The 24,179-nt window shown below is 39.3% G+C and overlaps 1 protein-coding gene across 1 annotated transcript in view; it reads left to right on the top strand.

Annotated features, from left to right (window-relative positions):
- GAS7 (growth arrest specific 7) overlaps positions 1-24,179 on the top strand; it is a 150,698-nt gene that overhangs the window by 114,859 nt on the left and 11,660 nt on the right. The window contains exons 4-7 of the mRNA XM_081315864.1: positions 703-788; positions 11,018-11,071; positions 17,162-17,251; positions 19,620-19,735. Of these exons, the coding sequence (XP_081171990.1) occupies positions 703-788; positions 11,018-11,071; positions 17,162-17,251; positions 19,620-19,735 (346 nt within the window). The remainder of the gene's footprint in view (positions 1-702; positions 789-11,017; positions 11,072-17,161; positions 17,252-19,619; positions 19,736-24,179) is intronic.

The following is a 24,179-nucleotide window of genomic DNA, read 5'->3' as shown; positions in this document are numbered from 1 at the left end:
CTACATCGTTCGCATGAAGGGTGCCTATGGGGGCCTGGGCAGGAGTGGGACAGATCTGAGGGTCTCTGGCAGAAGGAGGGTCTCTGGGCCAGGGCCAAAGCAGTGGGGGCCGTTCCCTCACTGTTTCCAGGATGGCTTCGCGGGCCACATGAAACCACTTCGCGGGCCGGATCTGGCCCCCGGGCCTTGTGTTTGACATGTCTGTTATAGAGGAAAAATCTTTTGAAGATAACCCTTTTTCCCAGCACCTTTATTTCTCATCAAAGCTATGCAATTTTCTCTTTTGGGTTTAGGGGTTAGCCCTCATTTTTTTAGCATTTAGAAAACCTAGAAAAACATTTTTTTTAAACTAGGTTTGTAATTGCTGGATTATTTATTGCCTATTTTAATGGTAATTTTAATCTGTTTTATGTTTAAAAACATCTGGCAGCCCTCCTCCCCACCCCCAGCATGCAGAGTTAAAAAAAGTTATAAATTAAATAAACAAAATAAAATAAATATTTATTCATTTAACAAAGATGTGGATGGTATCAGTGGAATACATGCAAATTTACTGAATTGGTGCTGGACAGTGTGTTAAATAACATTTAGGAAAGTCAAGTAAAATACTTGATTTTAACAGAGTGACTTAAAAGCCCCCCCCCCCCCGCCTTTTTTTTCCTGCCTCCTTGGTCTGAACTTCATGTCTTTTTTTTCTTACAGTGAACGGATATCACATACCAGGCACGTTGGCCTCCCAGCTAGAGCCAAGCCACATGAGTCTCCGCAAAATCAGCAGTGACCCTCAGGTAAACTCACACAATGTTCTTCAGGGATCCTTCCTTAATAAATTTAACTTTATTTAAAAGTAGGGTTAGTGGTAACTTCCAGTACCAGGAAGCTTGGAAGTTGCTTTTTTATTTAGAAATTGTGAATCACATTACTGCACACCAAAGCCCAAGCTTATACTGTGAATCCCAAAGTCATTATAGTACTGAACCACCTCTCTCCTCCCTCCCTCCCTCACTCCTTCCCTCCATCCCTCCCTCTTTTGTGTGTGTGTGTGTGTGTCTGTCTCTCTCCATCTCTCTTTCTTGGCTGCTTTTTATATGTCGGAGCTTCTATTGATCTTATTCAGTTTTCGCCATCTGTGATCATTTGGTAGCATGAAGTTCTTCAAGCAAGTCATGCAATGTGCTTTCTTTCTGTCCAGGTTTAATTGCAATTACACTAAGTGTCTGCTTACTCTTTGCTCTTTGGTCTTTACTTCATTGATGGGAATTTTTTTTGTTGTTATCTTCAATCAGATCTATGTTTCTCACATTTATTTATTTATTTTATTTTAATTCCATTTATATCCCGCCCTTCTCCGAAGACTCAGGGCGGCTTACAACCTTAGCAGTAGCCTTCATTCTATGTATATGCCTGCTTATTAGGGCTTTCACACACACCCCAAGCGGCATTATTACAAAGTCAGCTTAATTGCCCCCAACAATCTGGGTCCTCATTTTACCTACCTCGGAAGGATGGAAGGCTGACTCAACATTTGTTTATGATGTGCGTGAACTTTGGAAGTTGGGGGTATTGGAAATCCTCCATGAGCCTCTTTTATTGCTATTTTTGAACATGTTGAAAGATGGCTTGAAGTTTTCTTGCAGAAATACATGGTTTAGTCCTTAGGGTCATATACATGCTTCAGAATTCTATGTATAATTGTTGTGCTAAGCGTAACAGTGTGGTGATAATGACAGTCCTTGACACCAGTCCAGCATGTCTCTGTGCTAGGAGGCTTTTGAGAAATTTCCACTTTCCTGCATTCTAAACACCGGGATCATTCTGAAGTGATCTTTTGCAAATGGCATCTCTAAACTGTAACCCAGTGCTCTTTGTAGTTTCCAGCTGTGCTTGTAAGTGTTATTCATTAACACCACCAATGGATTTTATAAAATCACAGAATGGGGAGGGGAATTTACGCCCTGAGTTTAACCCCTACCCAGCTAATTGCAGGAATCCAAATTAAAGCATCTCTGCCTAGAACCCATCCAGCATTATTGTTCTAGATAATAATACTTTCCACTGTCATAACATTTGCTCTTAATGCTTAGCCATTTTTTCCAATAATCATTTTATATTTTAATTCAAATTTAAGTACATTTTACTATGTTCCTCACTCTGAGACAACAGATTACAGGTCTTAATCTTCTGTTGTGTGACATCCTTCAAGTATTTGGAGAATATTATTATATTTCTCCTTGCCTCAGATCTACTCAAGGTTAAATATACCCAATTTTTCAATGGAAATTATTGTTTCTAGTCCCCTGACATCACTGGATGCACTTTTCTGACCCTGCAGTACTTAATCTGAATTCCTAAAGTGTAGTGCTTTAAACATAATACCTGAGTTTTGAGCTAACCAATTCAGAATAAAGTAAAAATTGTAGTTCCCATGAAACCTAACATTGTAGTAACTTCTATTGCAACCACATCAGACTACTGATTCATACTCAATTTCTAATCAACAATTCTTTCAAAATATTTTGTTAAGTACTATTAAAAAACCATATATAAACTGAACAATATCTATGCATTTAATTTACCATATTTTCCGGCGTATAAGACGACTGGGCGTATAAGACGACCCCCTACATTTCCTGTTAAATTATAGGGTTTGGGCTATACTCGCCGTATAAGACTACCCCTCTTCCAACACACACCAAATAAAAATTAAAAAACATCAGATTTGATTTTAATATGGTAATTTTAATTCAAATGCTTATGACATGCAGGTACTTAGTAGGAAAACTGTCACTTATAAACATAAGGCTGTTTGTCATCAAACATGTAAACATAAAACAGTGCAAGTGGATTAAACTTAATAATAATAATAATAATAGTAATAATAATAATAATAATAATAATAATAATAATAATAATAATAATAATAAGAAGAAGAAGAAGAAGAAGAAGAAGAAGAAGAAGAAGAAGAAGAAGAAGAAGAAGAAGAAGAAGAAGAAGAAGAAGAAGAAGAAGTAGTTGGAAGGGACCTTGGAGGTCATCTAGTCCAACCCCCTGCTAAGGCAGGAAACCCTATACCATTTCAGACAAATGGCTGTCCAGTCTCTTCTTAAATAATCAGGCAATTATTTAATCTCCTTTTAATATTTGTAACTTTGTATTTTATTCTTGCCCTGTGAACCGCCCTGAGTCCTTCGGGAGAAGGGCGGTATAGAAATATTATTAAATTAAATTAAATTAAATTAAATTAAATTAAAAACTTCCAGTGTTGGAGCATTCACCGCTTCTGGAGGCAGGTTGTTCCACTGGTTAATTGTTCTAACTGTCAGGAAGTTTCTCCTTAGTTCTAGGTTGCTTCTCTCCTTGACTAGTTTCCATCCGTTGCTTCTTGTCATGCTTTCAGGTGCTTTGGAGAATAGCTTGACTCCTTCTTCTTTGTGGCAGCCCCTGAGATATTGGATCACTGCTATCATGTCACCTCTCACCCTTCTCTTCGTTAAACTACACATACCCAATTCCAGCAACCGTTCCCTATTTTCCTAATTCACTTTTTCACTTTTCCTAATTCACTCTAAAGCTTTCCCTGCACAGAGCCTTAAATAACACCAGCTGCCTGCAATTAGTGCAGGTTCGCATCCCACCAGGCTCAAGGTTGACTCAGCCTTCCATCCTTCCGAGGTAGGTAAAATGAGGACCCAGATTGTTGGGGGAAATAAGCTGACTTTGTAATAATGCTGCTTCTGGGGGGGGTGTGAAAGCCCTAATAAGCAGGCATATACATAGAATGAAGGCTATTGCTAAGCACATTGATTTGTGCTTTAAATTGTAAGCCTCCCTGAGTCTTCGGAGAAGGGCGGGATATAAATGGGATTAAAAAAAAAGACCAAATGGGAGATCCGCTCCAGGTTTTCCAGCCAGCCCGCCCAGTTCCTGAGTCAAATGTGTCCTTAGAGCTAAGCAGCTGCTCTGACTGCTGCCTTCCCCACCTGCCTTTCAAGTTGGGATATACTACAGCTGCTCTTCAACTTTAGAAGGAAAGACGCCCAGACCCCAGCCTGTAAAAAATCACAGACTACAGCTTCTTCTCCAATTGGTCCCGCTTTCCCTGCGCAGACTAAATGGGAGATCCGCTCCAGTTTTTCCAGCCAGCCCTGTCCCTAAAGTTTCAGCACCTGGCGTATAAGACGACCCCTGACTTTTGAGAAGATTTTTATGGGTTAAAAAGTCGTCTTATACGCCGGAAAATACGGTATGCTTCCTAAGTATATGTTTGCATAAGTCTCTGTTAAATTGTATTCTTTTATTTTTCAGCACATTTGTCTAGTACAACAAGATTTTATTTTTTGTCTTCTAAGATACTAGCTATCTTCCCTTCCCCTAATATTGTAACATGATTAACAAGCTGCATTCCACCTCTTCATCTAAGTCATTAATAAAAATATAGTCCTTGGAATCTTCTGTCACTCTATTCAATATCTCCAGAGTGATGAGGAAATTGTTTTGAATGTTCTGCATGTTTTAAAAGGTGAGAGATGATGACTAAATATAGCAGAATTATAAAGATCCAGTATTCCAGAATGTACCACTGAATCCAAAATTTAAATTCTCATTCTGCACCTGTGTGGATTAAAATACATTTGGTCATTTCTAACCATGACATTGCAAAGTAACTTTGGCAGTTTATGTGTAAATTTCAGTTTCTCATTTACAATGCACACATTGTGATAATGGAGGAAATGTTACATCACAGATTACAATAACATATTAGAAATGTAATTTTGTAATTTATCAGATCCTTTGGTTATTTTATTATTGGTCACTGATATGATACAGCTCCTTCCCAAATGTTAATGGAAAGAACTTGCAGGCCAATTTCACAAGTGATAATTTGAACTGATTTTTGCATTTTCTCTGCATATACTTTCAATAAAAAAGCTACATTGACTAGGATATGCATCTTAAACGTTTCTTCCTTTTTCCATTTATTAACAGTATTTCAGACAAATGTCAGGAAGAATTTATATAGCTCTACATCTACCAAATGTTTACATTGTGTGTATAATAACAGCAATCTTAGACCAAATACTACAAACGAAACATCTGTCTAAGCTACTGCCTCCAACATAATATATTCCAGCTCATAGAATTTAGTTATATTTTATCCTGGCTTTGCTCTACAGATATGAATACAGTTCAATACTTACATTCCGGTCCTATTTAGGAAAGTAGGCAAATTAATATTATTTGCTCAGAGTAATCAGGCTAGCCACATCATTGAATAGCAATATGAATTTAAACTTCTGTTAAAAAAATACTACCTGTCTTGTTGCCATTGCTAAACTCTTGGATGTCTGCAAGGTGTCCTTTCTGTATACCTAGGAAGCACCAGTTTTTAGGAAGCTCCTGTAAGATATTAAAAGGTTCATTGTCATCATCAACATTTTGTGAGTCCCCTTGAATGTATTGCAGAATAGCAAATTAGAAAGTATGTGCTGCCAGCACAATTAGAGGATGGTGGTTCAGAAAAATTTGCTACTGTAAGCTTTGATTGAGTCAGCAAGTCATATCTTTTAGAACATGAAGAACTTGGTCAAAACAGCTCTGCTGGCCTTCCACACTGCGTGGGCCCCGAGGCACTTCTCTCAATCTTTTCTGTCTTTTCCCCAGTGCTGCCAAAAGCAGAGGCCTTCACACTCACAGATGAGAATTTAGATTTCCAATACTTGGCAGTATCTTCATTCTTGACATTATCCAATATTTTTTTTTTAATGTTTGCAGTTTCACTGTAGAATACATTATTTTTGCCTACGCAACCTGAAGCATGTTAAAGATGCTAACAGGATAAACCTCAAAACAATGAAGATTCTGTTTTTAGAACAAAAATTATGCCCTTCTCTTTCTTTCCATAACTCTTGGAATAGGTACTATAGGGCAGGGCTTTTCAACCAGTGGTACGGGTACCACCTGTGGTACACTGGCATCTGGCAGGTGGTACGTGACCATCCTAGAAAAGTAGCAGGGGAGGGGAATGAGCTGAACTGGTGGTAGCACCACGCAAGCCTGAGGAAAGATGGCTGGAGCTGCAGGGCTGTCAGGGCTCAGCGGAAGCGCCAGGATCAGTGCCGTTTTCCAGCTGATTGGTGCTTCTTTGGGGCTGTCAGGGCTCAGTGGAAGCGCCAGGATCAGCGCCAGGCTCCAGCTGGAACTCAGCACTGATCCTGGTGCTTCTGCTGAGCCCTGAAGAAGCACCAATCAGCTGGAGTTCAGCGCTGATCCTGGTGCTTCTGCTGAGCCCAGAAGGAGTGCCGATCAGCTGGAATGTTGCAGCATCTCCAGGGTCAGATGCTTGGCAACTGATTCATATTTATGACAGTCACAGTGTCCCAGGGTCATGTGAAGTGCCCAAAACCTGCTGCAACCACCCAGCAGAGGGGGGTGGGAATAAAAACCAAACACCCCCATCCACCCCCGCTGCCAATCCTCACACAGAAATGCTCACAACAATGAAAACCTCGGACAGGAGGAAGAGTGCTGCTGGGCGGGCTCTTGCCTGGCTGTGGCTTGGGGGGCACTTTTTCAGTGCAATTGGAACTTCGAACAGTCACTAAGCAAACTGTTGTAAGTTGAGGATTACCTGCACTTCATTACTTTTTTTTTATGGTCATCAAGTTTTTGACACCTTGCTAGGCGACTGGTGGTAGACAGATGTTGCCATATCCTAAAAGTGGTACAATGGGTGAAAAGGTTGAAAAGCCCAGCTATAGGGGCTTCTGCTGATGTTTAGCCTTTCACAATGTGACTCAGTCCACTGCAGGTCTTTATCACACCTTTCTTTTTATATTACCTTCCTGAGCCGTCAAAACAAACTCCCTCCGCCTCCTTTCTACTGGATAACTTTATTGAGGTCAGTGGTCTTACAAACACAATGGACAACCCAAATTATCAAGGGCAAGGGCTGCTTCTTATGCTCAAAGTTTACAACATCTATGGGTACGATAGCATAGGAAAAAGGAAGTGACAAATGGAAGCTGTGTTAAACAGTTAAATGTGGTGTGAAGGAAATTAGAGAATAATTTAATTCTAGAGCTGTTTCATCCAGTAAGGTTAAAATTCAGGATACCTAAGAGGATGTACTTCATATAGCATATGGAATATGGAATTCATTGCTACTATGTTAGAATTTGACTTCCAATTTTTATATCTTCCAAAAGTGACGTGGTGGCTCAGGGGGTTAGGACGCTGAGCATGTCGATCAGATGGTTGGCAGTTTGGTGGGTCGAATCCCAAGTGCCACGTAACAGAGTGAGCGCCTGTTACTCGTCCCAGCTTCTGCCAACCCAGCAGTTTGAAAGCACGTCAAAATGCAAGTAGAAAAATAGGGACCACTATGGTGGGAAGGTAACAGCGTTCCGTGCGCCTTTGGCGTCTAGTCATGCCAGCCACATGACCACAGAGACGTCCTCGGACAAGCGCTGGCTTTGAAACGGCTTTGAAATGGAGATGAGCACGGGCCCCTGGAGTTGGAAATGACTAGCACACATGTGCAGGGGAACCTTTACCTTTACCAAAAGTGAATGAACAAATAAAAAAAGATAAAGTTTTCAATTTCTATTAGTCATGTTGGCTATTGTGTACTACCTGTAATATTAAAAGAAATACATCTCTCAGTGTAAACTGTTGGCTTTACACTGAGAGTGCAATGTAAAACTGAAGTACCCTCCTTGGGTACTTCCTGTAGATATTTGATATTTCCACTTCGGAAACAGAATGCTGAATTAAATAGGCCTTTCATTTGATGTATGTAGAAAATCACAAAGTTAGTATAAAAGAGGAGAAAACTCTTGTCTGAATTTGAGTGCATTCTCCAAAACTTTGAACCTAACAATCACCTTAACCACCTGAAATAAATGCATTTCTAAAATAAATGCATGGTTGGAATAGGTCCACTGAACAAACAAATTCTGAATCCATTTTTTACTTTCCTCGAAGACCATTCTCTCTAGCTGAAAAGGCAGATTAAATACTTACTATGAGAAGGAAAAACTCACTGGAGAAGAGCCTAATGCTGGGAAAGATTGAGGGCAAGAGAAGAAGGGGACGACAGAGAATAAGGTGGCTGGATGGAATCATTGAAGCAGTAGGCGTGAGCCTAAATGGACTCCAGAAGATGATAGAGGACAGGAAGGCCTGGAGGAACATTGTCCATGGGGTCGCAATGGGTCGGACATGACTTCACAACTAACAACAACAACATATTCTATATCTTCCTTTATGTCGCTGGCACATCTCATCTCTTTGAACACTCTGAACGATGAGTGGACCCTGCTTTGTAGATACTTCTTGTGGTGTCTACCTTGGTCTTCATTGTTGTTGTTGTTGTTTTGTAGCACCCAGGATAGCGATCACTTTGAGTTCAACTGGTCTTGGTGTAAGAACTTAAGTTAATGGTCTTTCTTTTGGATTTACTGAATGGAACAGAATTAGATGATTTCTGAGTACATTATTCTATATAGAGATTTTAGAATATATAGATTTCATATTCACATTAACAGTAAGTGATTTGCAGTGACCAAACAGTCATCAGAGAAGCTTCATGCAAGGCTCAAGTGATTTTTTCTTATATTGGCTTTGAAATGCAGTCAGCCTACTGGAAAGAATGGGGAAAATGGAATATCCTTAGCTAATGTGATACAAACAGTTGGTTCAAAGAAGTTTTAATATTAACCAAAGCAATTTGCTGGTTTGAAAGCTCAGAGAATTGAGGTTTACTACTGAAGCTACTAGCAGTTTACTGAGCATGAAAGTACATTCCATATAGACAAAGCTGGTAGCTTTAAAGAATTTTTTTTTGTTACTTTTATTCTGCCTTTTTTAAAAAAATACACAACTCAAGGTTGTGTATGTATCCTTTTTTTTTCCCCAACAACAACTCTGTGAGATGGATTGGGCTGAGAGAAATGACTGGTCCAAAATCACCTAGCCAGTTTTTAATGCCATGGCAGGTCTAGAAGTCAGAGTCATCTTGTTTCTGGGCCAGTACTTTCAACACCATAACCAAACTGGTTCTTAATGATTGTCTTTATAAAGAAAACAGAGGATTTAGAATTCATTATATGGTTCTTTCCGGTAAAATTAGCAGCCAGCCCTAACTTTGTTGTAGAACTAATGCTGGCCCGCTGCTTGGTGATTCCTTTTCTGTACATGTGAACAACTAATGCTAACAGCGTTATTTTTTAAAAAAATCCCTTGAGATATTTCAAGATATGAATGTGTGATGGATTAAAGCATTTCTTGGCCCTCAGATTCGTGTCCTGAACTAAAGATTGATAAAAGATGAATTTTGTTTAAAATGAAATTAAGAAGCTTTGAAAGAAAAAGAAGTAATTCTGTCCCAGAAATCAAAGAGGAAGAAGATCATGATGCTCTATTCTGGATTACGCCATAGTGCAGATTAGGATGGACTGGTGAGATGCTATAACCCAGGGGTCCCCAACACCCGGTTGGTGGACCAGTATCGGGCCACGGAATGCCAGCAACCGGGCCGCATCCGCAAGATGCAGGCTGCACACAAAACCACACACTCTCTGGTCCGTGGAAAAACACCTCTCCACAGAAGTGGTCCCTGGTGCCCAAAAGGCTGGAGACCTCTGCTCTAACCTGGGGGATTTGGCCACTAAAGGATTGGTTATTCTTTATACTAAATCTGTTTCCTAGATTTTTGCGACTATTGTTTATCATCCTATCATGTGCAATTAAAAATAGGTCATTGAGGCTCTGCTCTTGAAGTACTTTTTTTGTTGCTCTGTGTAGTACTGGGTAATACAATGTACATTTATCTCTTTATTTTGTAAGAGATATAGACAATAAATGGACCTTTCAAGAATAATGGATACAATTAGGGATGCAGCAGGACATGTCCATCATGCTGCTGTTGCATGGGGTTTGAGATGGAACAATAGAGCAAATGTCACCTTAAAACATATAGCTGTGGTCTCCTTGATAGAACGTTGCACCTGGTGCTTTTTGTTTAGTACATTTTGTGTCTGTCGGTTTTATGCAAGCAATGCTTCATAAAGCTTTTAGTCTTTTGCAAATATAAGTAGAAGAAGCCTGAGGGACGGCTGCATTGTGATTTTAGCTTCACATACAGACAGCTATAGCTGGATGAAGCAATTACTTTTGTTCGGTGTTTAATGTTCTTGGACTGGTTCTATTTTCACTTGTTTCTATAACAGTTTGCATTTTAGAAGATTAGATTTTCCCCTAATGCTAGCTAGCTATGTTTATTCAGTTTCAAGGCAGCTTTAAAAAATGTGTTGGGTTTTTTGTTTTCTTTGTACTAATGCATGCATTTCTGTGCAAATCATTCCACTAATGTAAAGACCATCCTATGCACTCTTTGGAGAGCTGTACCATGATATTGAAACAGTGCAGATTTTAATTCAGGAAAATGCAAATTAGATAAGCTTGGGTTACATGAATTGCTTCCCTATCTCTACCTAGGCAATATGTCTTTACCTCTTGTGACTGAGTTTTTAAAGCTGTCAGAAAGGCAAGGGGCAATAAAAGGTGTCTGAACCTACAATAAAAAAAATTGTTTATATACACCAACTGTAGTGTATGCATGTGGAGTTTCTGATAACTCTTTAGTCTTAGTACGGAGAGAATCCAGATCCAGCGTTGGCATGCAGTTGAAGGGTTAATTCCAAAGCAAAGCACTGATTGGAAGGGAGGGGTCACCCTCTTTCGAATGAATTATCTGGCTCTACAGAGCTTGTGTGCTGCTTCAGGATCACAGTGTAGGACTCTCCCATGCAAGAGCCCAGCTGCCAGGTTGTGACACTTCCAGACATGGGAAAAGGCTAACCCAGGAATCAAGCAGAAGGAACTCTGCTCACAATTGGCTTGCATTTAGCTTTAAACACTACCTCCTTACACATATCCTTATATACACAATTTCTTTAAAAAAAATATGTCGGATGTGGAATGCAGTTTTGATGATGCTTCTTGCCTCTCTCCTCAGAGTCCTGGGTCTCCATCACCTACTCGAAAGCAGAATAAGGAGAACACCTTTACGGTAAGTAGAATCCTGGAGTGATAATCACCAATCCAGTTGCTATGGTGATCCAGTCACTGCAGGCCGGGGTGGAGGGGGGTGAGGACAGGATTTTGTGTGCTGGGGTCTGCCTCATGTTTTCCAGATGTAAACATGGTTCTTCCTCTCCTCAGCAGTAGCTGCAATGAAGCCATATTTAAAAGGCTGAAGCTAGCAAAAAGCCTGTTACACAGAGATGGGAAAGCAACATCAGAAAGCAAAAGAGAGGGTGGGAGACACTTCTCTGTGTTGAGCTTTTAAAATTACAGTTGGAACAGTTTTTCATTTTGTTCAATTTATTGCTAGTGAAGTCATCTAAAGAATGGAGTTGAACAGCGTACACAATGCAAAAAGTTGACAACAAGGTTTCATGAAGCCTGTTTTCAATGGTGGTTTACCTTTCTGATTTGAATGGCTAGAGAAAAGTCTCTGTGTGTACACACATAGTTATTTTTCTCTAGTATTCATACATACAAACATACACCCTTTAAAGTTGTTTCTCAGCATGGATGGCTGAGATGTAAGATTTTGAATTCTGTTATTTTAAATCAATATAAACTTATTCTTCACACCTTTATCACTCATAAACATGGATCACATGTACAAAATTTGAATGCAGTGATTAAAAAGCTGTAAATGCTTTTCTATTGAAGTGTGAGGTCTGCCTTTTTGCTATTCACAATAATGGAAAGAAATCTGTTGAAACAGCATGATATCCCTCAATGACTGAGTAAGAGAGAAAACACCAGGGAACTCGTATATACGGTGGATTGATTTTTCATATAGGTGTTGATGTTCTCTTTTGATATCCATTCAGTTTTTACAGGTTTGAAATGTAGTTTTAGTGTTTCATCAACTTATACCTTTTAGGATTTACACCAGGCTGTGAAAATATCATTTGTATATTGGAGTGAAAGGGATTTGTTTGGATTTGTTTTGAAGAAAGGCTGCAATAGGATCAGATTTACTGAATGAATTGCAGATTGCTCCACTTCTCAATGAAACTGTTAGCAACCAAAATAAATACTTTACACTTATTTCCAGGTAAGAGATTACTAAAAAAACAGCCCCAAATTTTAATAAAGAATGTTGATTCTTATTTGGTTGCCTTCACTCTGTTGTTTATTTGTGCTTACACAACGTCAGGAATTGTTACCCCAGAATAACTGTTAAGTAAAGTCAACTCAGCTGACTTTACTTAACAGTTCTTCTGAAGTCATTGTTACTGAAATTGCCTGAAGCAATGTCGTTTTCTGACAAAGTCAGAATAATCACACTAAGTCAGAAATGAAACAAAAGAAAAATTGTACTTTATTGTTACTCTTATATAGTTTATCCTAATTCCTGAAGTGGATTGATTTTGCACTTCCTATACTACAGATTTTCTTCTATTCCTTTCTTAAATTTCAAACTCAATATTGAGAGACATCATCATTTCTAAAGGAAATGTCTGATAGGTATAGTCATGTGTCTCTCTCTCTCTCTCTGTGTGTGTGTGTGTGTTAGACTACAAGACCTCCAAGGTCTTTTTCAACTCTTGTTATTCTGGATTTCTCAGATGTTCACCTCTGATGTCCAGAAACCGGAATCCACAAATTGTTGATTTTTCTTGCTACAATAAATAAAAATATATCAGATGATCAGGAGACTTTGAAAAACTCTCAGAGAATGCTGCTTATAAATAATAAGAAATCATGTTTTGGAAGTACAGGTACTAGTACTGATCATTTCTAGGCTCACTTGCCTGTCCCCATTTTGTCTTCTTCCCTGTATATCACAATTCAGAATGTCTGACTTTGGGCATATCACAAAGATATAAGCTGGCCTTAGTATCAGAATAGTCAAACAATTGCAGTAGTCTTCAGGTAGGCACAAACCATTATTTGGTTTGCAGATGTTGAAGAAATTCATAGGTTGCACTAATGTTTGACATCCTACAAGAGGAGGTGTTATCTCTGGATTCATTCCCCCAATACTAAAATAAGGTATGAAAATAGCTGTTTTGTTTCTACAGAAAATACAGAGTACTTGCCAATTCCTGGAGATTTTCCCCAGCGAGTGTTTCTGTGGTCAAGAATTAGTTCCTTATGCTTCCATAACTGTAATCTCATAAAAATTGTTCCTCCAATTAAAGTATTAAAGGAGTGGATAAATAAGATATCCATAAATACATCCTCATTGAAATGCTGATGAACAGTGACATAGATCCTTTGTCCCAAACCAGGTGCCTTTTTATGCAACCAAATATAATAAAAAACCTCTTGAAATTTAAGAGGTTAAATACAATGTTCATGATAGGAAGGCCTTACCCTTATACCTGTTGGTGCACAGCATATGAAAATGGGAAAGAAGAACCAAATTATTTAAGTAGTATCAGAGGTGGAGCTACACAGCCTCCTACTCATATGCTAATATGAAAATGTATCACTTGAAATATCTTGACTCTTGTCCAACATTTCCTTCACACAGAAGAGTGTTAACTTTGAGCAAATGTTTCAAAGCAGCATCAGCAAAGATCCTTTCCCTCCCATGTTCTGATGTGTGAATATTGCAATATAAAGATTATTCTTATTCCCCTTACGTTTTCGTGCAACTCATAGCTGTACACCTGCACAACCTGCATAATTCCAAGTAGGAATGCAGCTGTGACTTTCAGCGTTTGTTTCTCCAGTGAGATCACAGGAAATTGTGCTTTTGGCACCCAGTCACATTCAACACTGGCACTCTGTAAAAAGGATTTAGTTGGTATTTAAATCATCTGGAAATTCCGCCAAACCACATTAAGGCCAAACGATATTCCATTGGGCAGCCACATCCTTCAGATGCCAACAAGGGTTCTGTTGTGATTCCTCACCAGCCAGTGGATCTGGCAGCTGAGTCTGAGGAATCAGATGAGGAGGAGGGGCACGGAGTGACGTTAGAGTCAGAGGAAGGCTCTGAGGAGCTCCAAGACTTACAGTTGGATGAGGAGACCAACCCGTCTACTCACGCTCAGGCTGAGACACAGCTCTGCTGGGAGCCTGAGTTGGACGGTGATGAAGAACAGCTGGGAAAAATCCAGGATGCACAAAAGTGCAGGCAAGAGAAGGGAGTAGGACAGAGGAATGCAATGGGGTGGCTCCAAAGGCAAAGGAGATGGCATTAGGAAGCCATGCCTTGTCTGAATTATAAAAGGGAAGGTGTGGGAGATGCTGGTTCCCAAAGGCAACCATTCGTATTGAGGATCAAGTTTCTGTGGACTGTGTTTGTTTGCCTTGGACATTGACTCAGGTCATGAGAATAAAAGGGGTTGGTTTTTTCTTGCGGTTTCTGCCTGTTTCTTGGAAGAGGGGTTTCTCCTTGTGAGCATAACAAGGACTCACGTAGGCTGGGACAGAACAGGTTCATAGAGAAGTTGTGGCTGTAAATGAAGTCATTTGATATTCCCTGGAAGCCGCCTGAGAAAAACTGAACTAAAAGATGTCAGACAAGATGTTGTCTTTCAGAACAGGCTTTGGATACTATTTTTAGATAGCTTTTCTACTGTCCACAGTGATGCTGTTCTGAGACTTCATTATGATTTTGGTCTTCACTTCACGGATCTTCATATATTCTTCTTTTCCTTCCCCAAAACCGCCTAACAACCATTTTTAAGGGAAATAAACAGTTACTCATGCTATTTTTTTTCCTGTGATGTTATTTTTCAGGTGGAAAACAGGCAATGATTTTCCATGGGTTCAGGGTTGTAAGAGTAGTCGTAAACTGGACAACAATTTTACCATTTTGTGTTTATTGCTGCCTATCAAATTCTGGTCAATTTTTTTTCAGGGTTTTGTAGCATTTCTGGCCTGGAAAATATTTTTAAACCTTAGAAGTGTAGGCAGTACCACTACAAGCAGAAACACCTAAGTTGAATATGAAGGACAGAGAAGCTTCTTAGATGCTGCCCACATCGCACATATACCCTCCATATAAAGATACATTCCAGAAGTATTTTATCTTTTTTAAAGAGATTGTTTATGGGCTTGAGCACTCACATAGCTCTAAAGAAATGGAACAATAGCCCATGCCTTTGACAATTTGTTACAGAAATGCCTTTTTCTTAAAGCACTGTATTTCTCCATTTCCCTTGATTAAAAAATATCTATTCTGCTTGAAGGGATTTTCCATCTTATGAAAGTGCTACAACCACCCTGGGTTTATTGCTTCTGTTGAGTCAGAAGATAATGGTTGGGCCCTTAGGTGCTTTGAATTTCAAGGCAAAAAGGGGCTCCAGAATATTGGAGATGTACTTCTTTGTAACCAATCTCATCTTTTCTTGAGATTGTGCTGCAGTGGAGGAAGACTGTTGCATGATCCTGAGAAAAGATGCAGCTGTAGGGAATTGTGAATAGGTGCTACCTCACATTCACATGTTTCAGGTCTTGAAACACTAGACAGTGCCAATAAACATGCCTGTTGCTGAAGAAAAATAATCTGTATATTTTTATTTCTTGCATTGGAAAAATGCTTATCCATATTCCATACCCGTCCTACCAGACAAAATGCAAGGAATCATACGTGGATGGAGCAATGTAAACATTGCACAGTTATTACTGATACACTGTATAATATCAACATATTCTCTATTTTATGGAGGCCTTGCATTCTTCTTTTCTGAAAAGAGAACATAACAAGAAATTTGATAGCTATGTTGAAGTATCTCAAAAAAATTGTCATGCAGAAAATGGGGTAGGTTTGTTCAGGTTGTTCCAACGACAGAATATGAAGCAGTGGGTTTAAATACAAGGGGGGGAAATACTTGGTTAGACATCCTAATAGTCTTGGCAGGTGATGGTCTCTCATCTGCTGGGGGTATGGTGGCCATCTGCAGGAAAGTCTATCATGTGGGATTCCTCTACTGAAGAGGAGATTGGTCTAGATAATCTGCAAGACCCCCTCCATAAGTGGTCCAATGTTCTATAATTCTGCGATGCAAAAAGCATATAAAGAGCATTCTGGTGTACTTTGTATTTCTGGAAAGTTCATCAAAGCTTGTGTTTGCTCATATCTCAGAAATAATGAGAACTAGGAACTTAAGCATTCATTTTGGTATACTTGTTGTTTTTTCCTAAAATGAAGGAAATCAACGTTCTCTCAGCAGGCTTCATAAATTTAACTAGTGAACATTTTCCAGAGGAGATCAGTTGTACTTGACAGAAAATAAGCATGAAAATACAACCTTTAATAGATATATATCTGAAAATTATTGGTAGTCACTTGCCTATAGTGATTTGTGTATAACTTGTGATAGCATCATCATCATCCACATAAAACAGATATTTTACATTTATTATTCATCTAAAGAGATTACATGTAGAATTTTTTATCTATCCATGGGATTCAGAGAATACTAACACCCTACCAACTTTCAGAGAGAATTTAGTGCCCTGTTGAGTTCTAGGTATATTGATAATTGAATAAATATACCTTAATAACTATGTATTTGGGATTAGTATATTCTGACAAGCAATTTTCATGTGCTATGCCATCTTTTGGGTTTAACTGTTTTGGGAATTAATTTACCTGAATAGTTCTGGACTTAAGATTTTTTTGTTTATTTTAAAGCATTTTTGGCTGGATTGGTTCTTCTAGTTGGCTTCAAACTCATGAATGGATTTGTGAGGCTATACCGTTGAAAGCAATTGCATTTTTAATGTTTCATTTATTATTCAGTTCCTCTCCCCCCAGTGTGCCTAAAACTTTATTAAAATGTTTTTGGCACAATTTTTTTTTTGAGAAGAGTGCTATCACCTGAAGTAAAAAATAGCGTTGTCCTGAAGGGCTTCTAGATTTTTCTGAAGGAAAATAAAATGTAATTCAGATTATGGTTCTATCTTGCTTGGGGTCTTTTTTTCTAGACATTGCAGAAGCTTTCAGCTGAGGAAGCCCTTTCTACCTTCTTTTGATGACATCTTCTGGCTGGAGAGAGAATTGCTCCAATAATTGCCTATATCTGTGTCCTGTTTCAGCATCCAGTCTCTCTACATATGTAGCATCTCTCCGTTTCTGAATTGCTTTGCATATTTATGTTACTTTCTTCTTCTTTATTAGATAAACTGTGTGACTTTTCCCCATCCTGACACAATGCCAGAACAGCAGTTGCTAAAACCTTCTGAATGGAGCTACTGTGATTATTTCTGGGTAAGTGAGCAGCTTCCCATATGCTGTTTACTGCAGCAGTTGAGCTTTACACAGGATGAGACATATTGCTAACATCTCTGATAGCAAACATGATAAAATTCAAGGCTAAAAGTTGATGCATAAGACACTGTAAAAGTTTTTCTTTGTGTGTGAAATCCAGCAGAACCACTATACTGTTAAAACCAGAAGAATGGAATGAAATAGAATATTTTGTGGCCTTCCGAGCCTGCAGTGCTTTAAACCAGAAATGGGCAATTCATAGCTGTAAAAACTGTTTTCCCACCTATCAGGCAGCAGATCACTCAGCAGATTCCTATTTTATGCTAATAGTTGGGGGAGAAACCAATTATTTTGAGGAAGGAAGAGAAAATCAAAAAGGAGAAAATAGCCTTCTTTCCAAAAGTCTCTGTAAAGTCACAACACTTGTTATCTAGTAAAGTTGAGCAGCATATGTGAGCTGGCACAGCATAAATCAGGGGTCTTCAAACTTGGCCCTTTTATGACTTGTGGACTTCAACTCCCAGAATTCTTCAGCCAGAGTGCCTGGCTGAGGAATTCTGGGAGTTGAAGTCCACAAGTATAAAAGGGCAAAGTTTGAAGATCCCTGGCATAAATCCTCCTTTCCCAATTTCCCATAGTGTAAAACCAGCAATCTGAAAGTTGCGTCACATGGGGAAAGGCAAAAGTCTTTTTGCTTCTCTATTCTGTTCATTGACCATATGCCCAAGAGGAAGAGAGCATATGTATATGTGTGTTTGAGAGACAGTAGTTGCATATAAGTAGGTAATGATCTTCAGTCAGTAATCCCTGTAGCCATTGGAGCCATAAAAGTTTGTCCAGCCACATCTGAACCTAACATTCCATTTGGCTCTGAGACACATAATATTTTATGTCTCAGCCATCTCATCTCATTCAACACTGGAAGTTTTTAAGAAGAGACTGGACAACCATTTGTCTGAAATGGTATAAGGTTTCCTTCCTGAGCAGTGGGTTGGACTAAAACAGGGGTGTCAAACTGCCGGCCCGTGGGACGGATGTGTCATGCCAAAACCGTGCCTACCCCAGCTCTGGCAATGGGTAAAAAGTCGTGATACGTCGCAATACGTCATGTCGTTGTGAGGCTGACACCCCTGGACTAGAAGACCTCAAAGGTCCCTTCCAACTCTATTATTATGGTTGTTGTCATTATCATTATTATCATTGTCATCATTATCATCATTATCATCGTCATCCACCTCACCATGTCTTATTCACTACAGATGGTTTCCAAAACAGATTTGTTTCTTATAGTTAAAAGGGAGTGTGTGTGAATATGCATGATTTTGCCTAAATGGGTGAATAAAATACTAGGTCTAGGCTGATATCTTTCTCAATCAAATAACCAATTGCATATTACCTTAGAGCATCAAGAATCATTGGTTGATCTTTGGTTGATGCAGAGACAGAGATAGTTAAATTTACCAAATGCACTATGAATCGTATGCCTCCCTTCTTATTTGTTTTGGACTCCTGGATTAATGACCTGTAAATGCCAATTTGTCTGAGCCTCATATTAGAAGCCTCATCTTCCCTGCCCCCGTTTGTATTCAGACTGATGGTTTATACTCACTACTGACCACTAGGGGTCCTATGCAACCAGTTTTGTTTTTAATGGTATTCATCAGGCATAGATAAAACCCCTATGTTAGATCTCAGTACACTCAACGCTTTTACTGGGATTTGAACTTGCCCACCTGAGATGAGTTCACCAGTTTGCTTAAATGTTTCAAGTTTGTTTAATTTTTAATACTGGGTTGCAAAAATTCTTGAACTTTTGAAAAATGGGGGTGAAGATGTTTGCCACTTCCAGGAAATTCTACCTTTTTTTATTACAAACTTAGAGAAGAAAGTAAAGAATACCTTGAATTGAAGACTGTATTTTGGACGTCTTCTTGGTAATTTTAATTGGATTGCCACTGCCTTTTTCCAGAATGTTCTTTCAACTTATCAGTTAACCAGAGGCTTGGGCACTTCAGGGGAGGCGGGTTCCTTTTTCAACCTCTACAAACCCGAGCAGTCCCTTATAAGATTCTTTTATATTAGTTTTTGTCAGTTCTTGTGACTATAAAGTCCCCTGCTACTGAATTGCTTGTTTCCTGCAAGAACAAGCTCTGGTGCCCATGACTTGCCTTTTTTTTTTTTTTCTTCAAGAAATCTTGGCAGATTTGTTAGCACCAATTGTATCTCTGTTATTAGGATGGAGGAGAGAGTGTTATGACAGCTGGATATCTCTCAGCATATTTGCAGATACCTATTACAGTATAAGGATGTGATTGCATTTGCTAATATATCTCACCTGGCCCATGCTTTTACTGTTCATTTTCTTTAGACTGACAAGAAGGACCCTCAAGGGAACAGTACAGTCTCGGGATTTGAAATTCTTTTGCAGAAACAACTGAAAGGAAAGCAAATGCAGAAGGAAATGGCAGAGTTTATTCGAGAAAGGTAACTTAGAAACTCACTAATGAGCTAAACTGACTCCGTTGGGATTTGGGTTTATGTTTCCAGTGGTGAAATTCCCGATTCTATCAATTCACAAGTCTAGTGGAACATTTTCTGTTAAACACAACTAGCATTCAGAGAGCTGACAGCAAATGAGGACCCAGATTGTTGGGGGCAATAAGCTGACTTTGTAATAATGCCGCTTGGGGTGTGTGTGAAAGCCCTAACAAGCAGGCATATACATAGAATGAAGGCTACTGCTAAGCTTGTAAGCCGCCCTGAGTCTTCGGAGAAGGGCGGGATATAAATGTAATAAAAATAAATAAATAAGTAAATAAATGCAAGGATGGGCTTGTTACCTTTTTATTCTAATAGTTTCGTGTATATATTTATTGATGAAATGTATACAGGTAGTTCTCGACTTACATCCGTTTATTCAGTGACATTCAAATTATAACAAGGGGCTTACAATTATCACAGCATCATGAGGTCATGTGATTACCATATGCAATTTTCCCTACTGGTTTCCCATAAGTAAAATCAATGAAAAAACTGGAAGTTGCAGATGGCTCCTGCTGTTTTTTTTCCCCTGAGGAGTCCCTAGTGGCAGAGGAAATCTTGTATTCCATACTGCCCATATGCCCTTGCACCTGCCTGCACTCTATAGTGCCCACACACACTTATGCCCACCTCTAGCATCCATTTATACACTTTGCTGCACCTGCTTGCACCTGTGGATCTCACCTGTGCCTGCCTGTAGCATCTATCTGCCCAGCTGCCTTTATTTGGTCCTGCCCACCCACACTTCATGGCTTCCACCCATTCATAGCTCTCACCCATGGGCCTGCTTGCGAGCCACCTAAGAAGGAAAGACTTGCTAAGTGTTCTTTACATAGCAACAGCAACAGGGGTTTGTCAAACAGTTTGGTCACATTGTGCTTTATGACTATATAAGTTAGTGGCAGAAATTCCAGTCCCAATTACCGTTGTAGTCCTAGGATAGGGGTAGGCAACCTTGGCTCTTTTATGACTCGTTGACTTCAACTCCCAGAATTCTGGGAACTGAAGTCCACGAGTCATAAAAGAGCCAAGGTTGCCTACCCCTGCCCTAGGACTACCTGCCTCAATCCAAACAGACTCTATGTGGTTTACAACACATATAATAAAACGGACTTCCGGTGGCTGCGCGGCGACGGAGACAGCCTTCCCGGGCTGCCCGCGGCTCAGCTGAGTGATTTTCGCCCGAAACAGCGCCGATCAGCTGTTCGGGCGAATTTGAAGCCCCCTCCTCGGGAGAAGAGGAGGGGGTGAGGCCCCAGGTAGGGGTTGAGTTCTCCGGGGCCGCCTGAGCTTGCAGCTTGGGCGGCCGAAGGATCGAACTCCCCCGTAGCCTGGGTCACTCCCAGCTGGCCAGCGCCTCTTCTCCTGACTTTATGGAGCAGAGCCAGGCATCTGCGACCACCCCTGCCTGAAGGAAGGACTATGGAATAAAAAGAGCAGGCAGAGCGGTACAAGAGGAAAAGGTGAAGAGGATTATTTTATTCTACTCTCGAGCTTGATGGACTTTTTAAACTCTTAGTGAAAGTGCGTCACAATTGAAAGTAAAAGATGGCGGCTAAACCTCCCCCTAAAACTCTTCGGAGTGCTGGAACTTCCCCGGTGCAACAATCATCATTGCAGGCATTGCATCCTCCTGATGTAGTGACATCGAAGGACTTACAAGATGCTCTTGAAAAACATACCCAGGTAATCTTGGAATCAATTTTGGAATCAATGGGTGATAAATTTGCACAGATGGAGGAGAAATTGAAGAAGTTGGAGGAGAGAATGGAGGAGAGGATGGAACAGAAGTACAGGGTGATGAAGGTAGACATTTTGTCTTCAGTGTATAAAGTGGCTGAATGTGTGGAAGATTTGGATGAAAAAGTCAAAGATTCGACTCAAAAGAATGCCATATTAGAAGCAAAAGTATTGGAGAATGAAGATTTAAGAGACAAAATGGATAGAGAATTGAGTCTTGCTCAATATTTCCAGATGCAGTTTGCCATTAGAATCAGAGGTTTAAAGGAGAATATTAAGGAAGATCTAAAGCAGCTGGTTTCTGAGGCTCTCGAAGTGGTATTGAATCAGCCAGCATCTGAAATAAAAGGAGGCATGGATAAAGTGTATCGTGTGAACTCATGGATTGCTAGACAGAGAAAGTTGCCTAGAGATGTGGTGGTTTATTTTGTAAAAAGGGAAATTAGAGATGAAGTTATACAAGCTGCCTATGATACTAAAGTTGTGATTGCTGATCAAGAAGTTCTGGTTCTAAAAGAAATTCCTCCAAAGATTTTAAGGAGAAGGAAGGATTTTACATTTCTTGTGCAAGAGCTCAAGCAACGAGATATAAGGTTCAGATGGGAGATTCCAGCTGGGTTGATGGTGATGCATGAAGGTAAAAGGTACCGTCTGGTTACTGTGATGCAAGCGCGTGATTTTTACAATAATGTTTTAAAAGCAACCCCATTAACACTTCTGGAAGCTGCAAAGGGATCTGGAGAAGGAGAATATCAAGAGGCTGAAGATGGACAGACAGAGGAGAATGGTGCTGGAGGAGATCAAGTTATAACACTTTTGGATGATCCCAGAGAACAGAGGGTGACGCGTGCTGCTTTAAAACGATCAAAAAAGATAAAAGAACAAGATCAGCAGAAGTCTATGGAACTTTCACAACGTACTTACAGCCAAGTAGTGGGAGGTGGGAAAAGATTTGGGTGAGGAATGTAAAATTTATATAAGTTTGAAATCTAAGAGAGAATTTTTACAAAATGTTTTATAGATGGTATTTAGATTTTAAAAAGCTAAGCATGTATCTGAATTATTAGCCTAAATGTTGGAGGTGCGGTGATAAAGACGTAATATATTTTCATATTTTCATATATGGTAGACTTGTAAAAAGGTTAAGGCTTTTTGGATAAAAGTCTGATGGAATATACTAAGTTGATGTTGAATTTAATTACGGCAGCAAGACTTTTGATAGGATAGTACTGGAAAGAGAAACTGCCGACCATAGAAGAGTGGATTTTAAAGGTTTTCGACCTGGTCGAAATGGTGAAGATTTCGGCCTATCTGAAAGATTACTCGCAGGAACGCTATATTATGGAAGGGAGAAAATGGCTTGAGTTTATTCAGAATAAGTATAGGGTTAAGAAGTTTTATATTTGAATAAGTCTTCTTTCTTTGTTTTTTTTTCTATATTAGTTTTTTTATACATATTTATATATATTTAATATTACTAAGGTTTGTTTTATCCTATATAAGCTAGAGAGTGATAGATTTTAGAGTTTATGGTTGTTAGTATATGGTTGTTTATGATTGTTTTTTTTTTTATATATACCTTGTATTTAGCTCTGGGAAGTCGGAGGGGGGGAGGGGGGAGAGGAAGGGGGGGAGGGAGAGGGGGGGGAGGGGGGATTTTTTAAGGGAAAATTGTATGTTAAAACTTTTCAATTAAAAAAAACACACATATAATAAAACATAATAGTATAAAATAATAACAGTTATAAAATAGAATCAATGTCGTTATAATAAAAAATAATGCAGGGTTCCAGAATCAGTCCTGAAAAGCCCTCTAGAAAAGCAAGAAAGACTGTACGAGTAAGGATGACCCAGAGTTCCCTTGAGGGTTTCATAGGAGTGAAGCTATCATAGCGAATGTCCAACTGCAGGGCCCCTCCTGTCACGCTTCCTAAAGTCCAAGAATCCTGAGCAGATATTCTGTGATTGGTAGGATCAGGTAGGCAGTCTCTGAAATATCTAGATTTTAAGCCATTAATGGGTTTAAAGATAGCAACCAGTACTGTGAATTGGAAGCCAATCCATCTCCAACAGCAATTGAGTTAAAATAGCAGTATCACGATGGACTAGTGAGATGTGAGTTGCTGCATACTGGACCAGCTGAAATTTCTGGGTGGTCTTTAAAAGCAGCTACATCTTCAACAAATTACAGATATGTGTAGAAATATCTACATCTATCTATCTATCTATCTATCTATCTATCTATCTATCTATCTATACATATACATAGGTGCTTTCAAAAAAGCCTTGACAAATACTTAACATATATTTGCCTTGCCTCTAGCTAATAAAAAGAGAGAAAGAACCTGTGGCTCAGCAAGTTAAAAACAACTGCCTAAGATACAATCAGCCCAGGTTCGAATCTCAGATAAAGGGTATGACTGACTGATGAGAACATAAAGAGTTCGAAATGGCCATATCAGCCTCCCCAAATTCTTTATTAGCAAATTGAATAATTTGCACAAATAATGAGCTGTCATAGTTGACTATATCCTGTGGATAAGCCTTGAGACAGGCCAATACAGGAATGAAAGAGTTAATTAGCAAGGTGCTTTCAAAAAAGCCTTGACAAATACTTAACATACATATATATATATATATATATATA

The sequence above is a fragment of the Vipera berus genome, assembly GCF_964194415.1.
Source record: "Vipera berus genome assembly, chromosome: 2".
NCBI lineage: Eukaryota > Metazoa > Chordata > Lepidosauria > Squamata > Viperidae > Vipera > Vipera berus.
The sequence above is the reverse complement of the archived record's forward strand: the minus strand, read 5'-3'. Positions and strand labels throughout refer to the sequence as shown.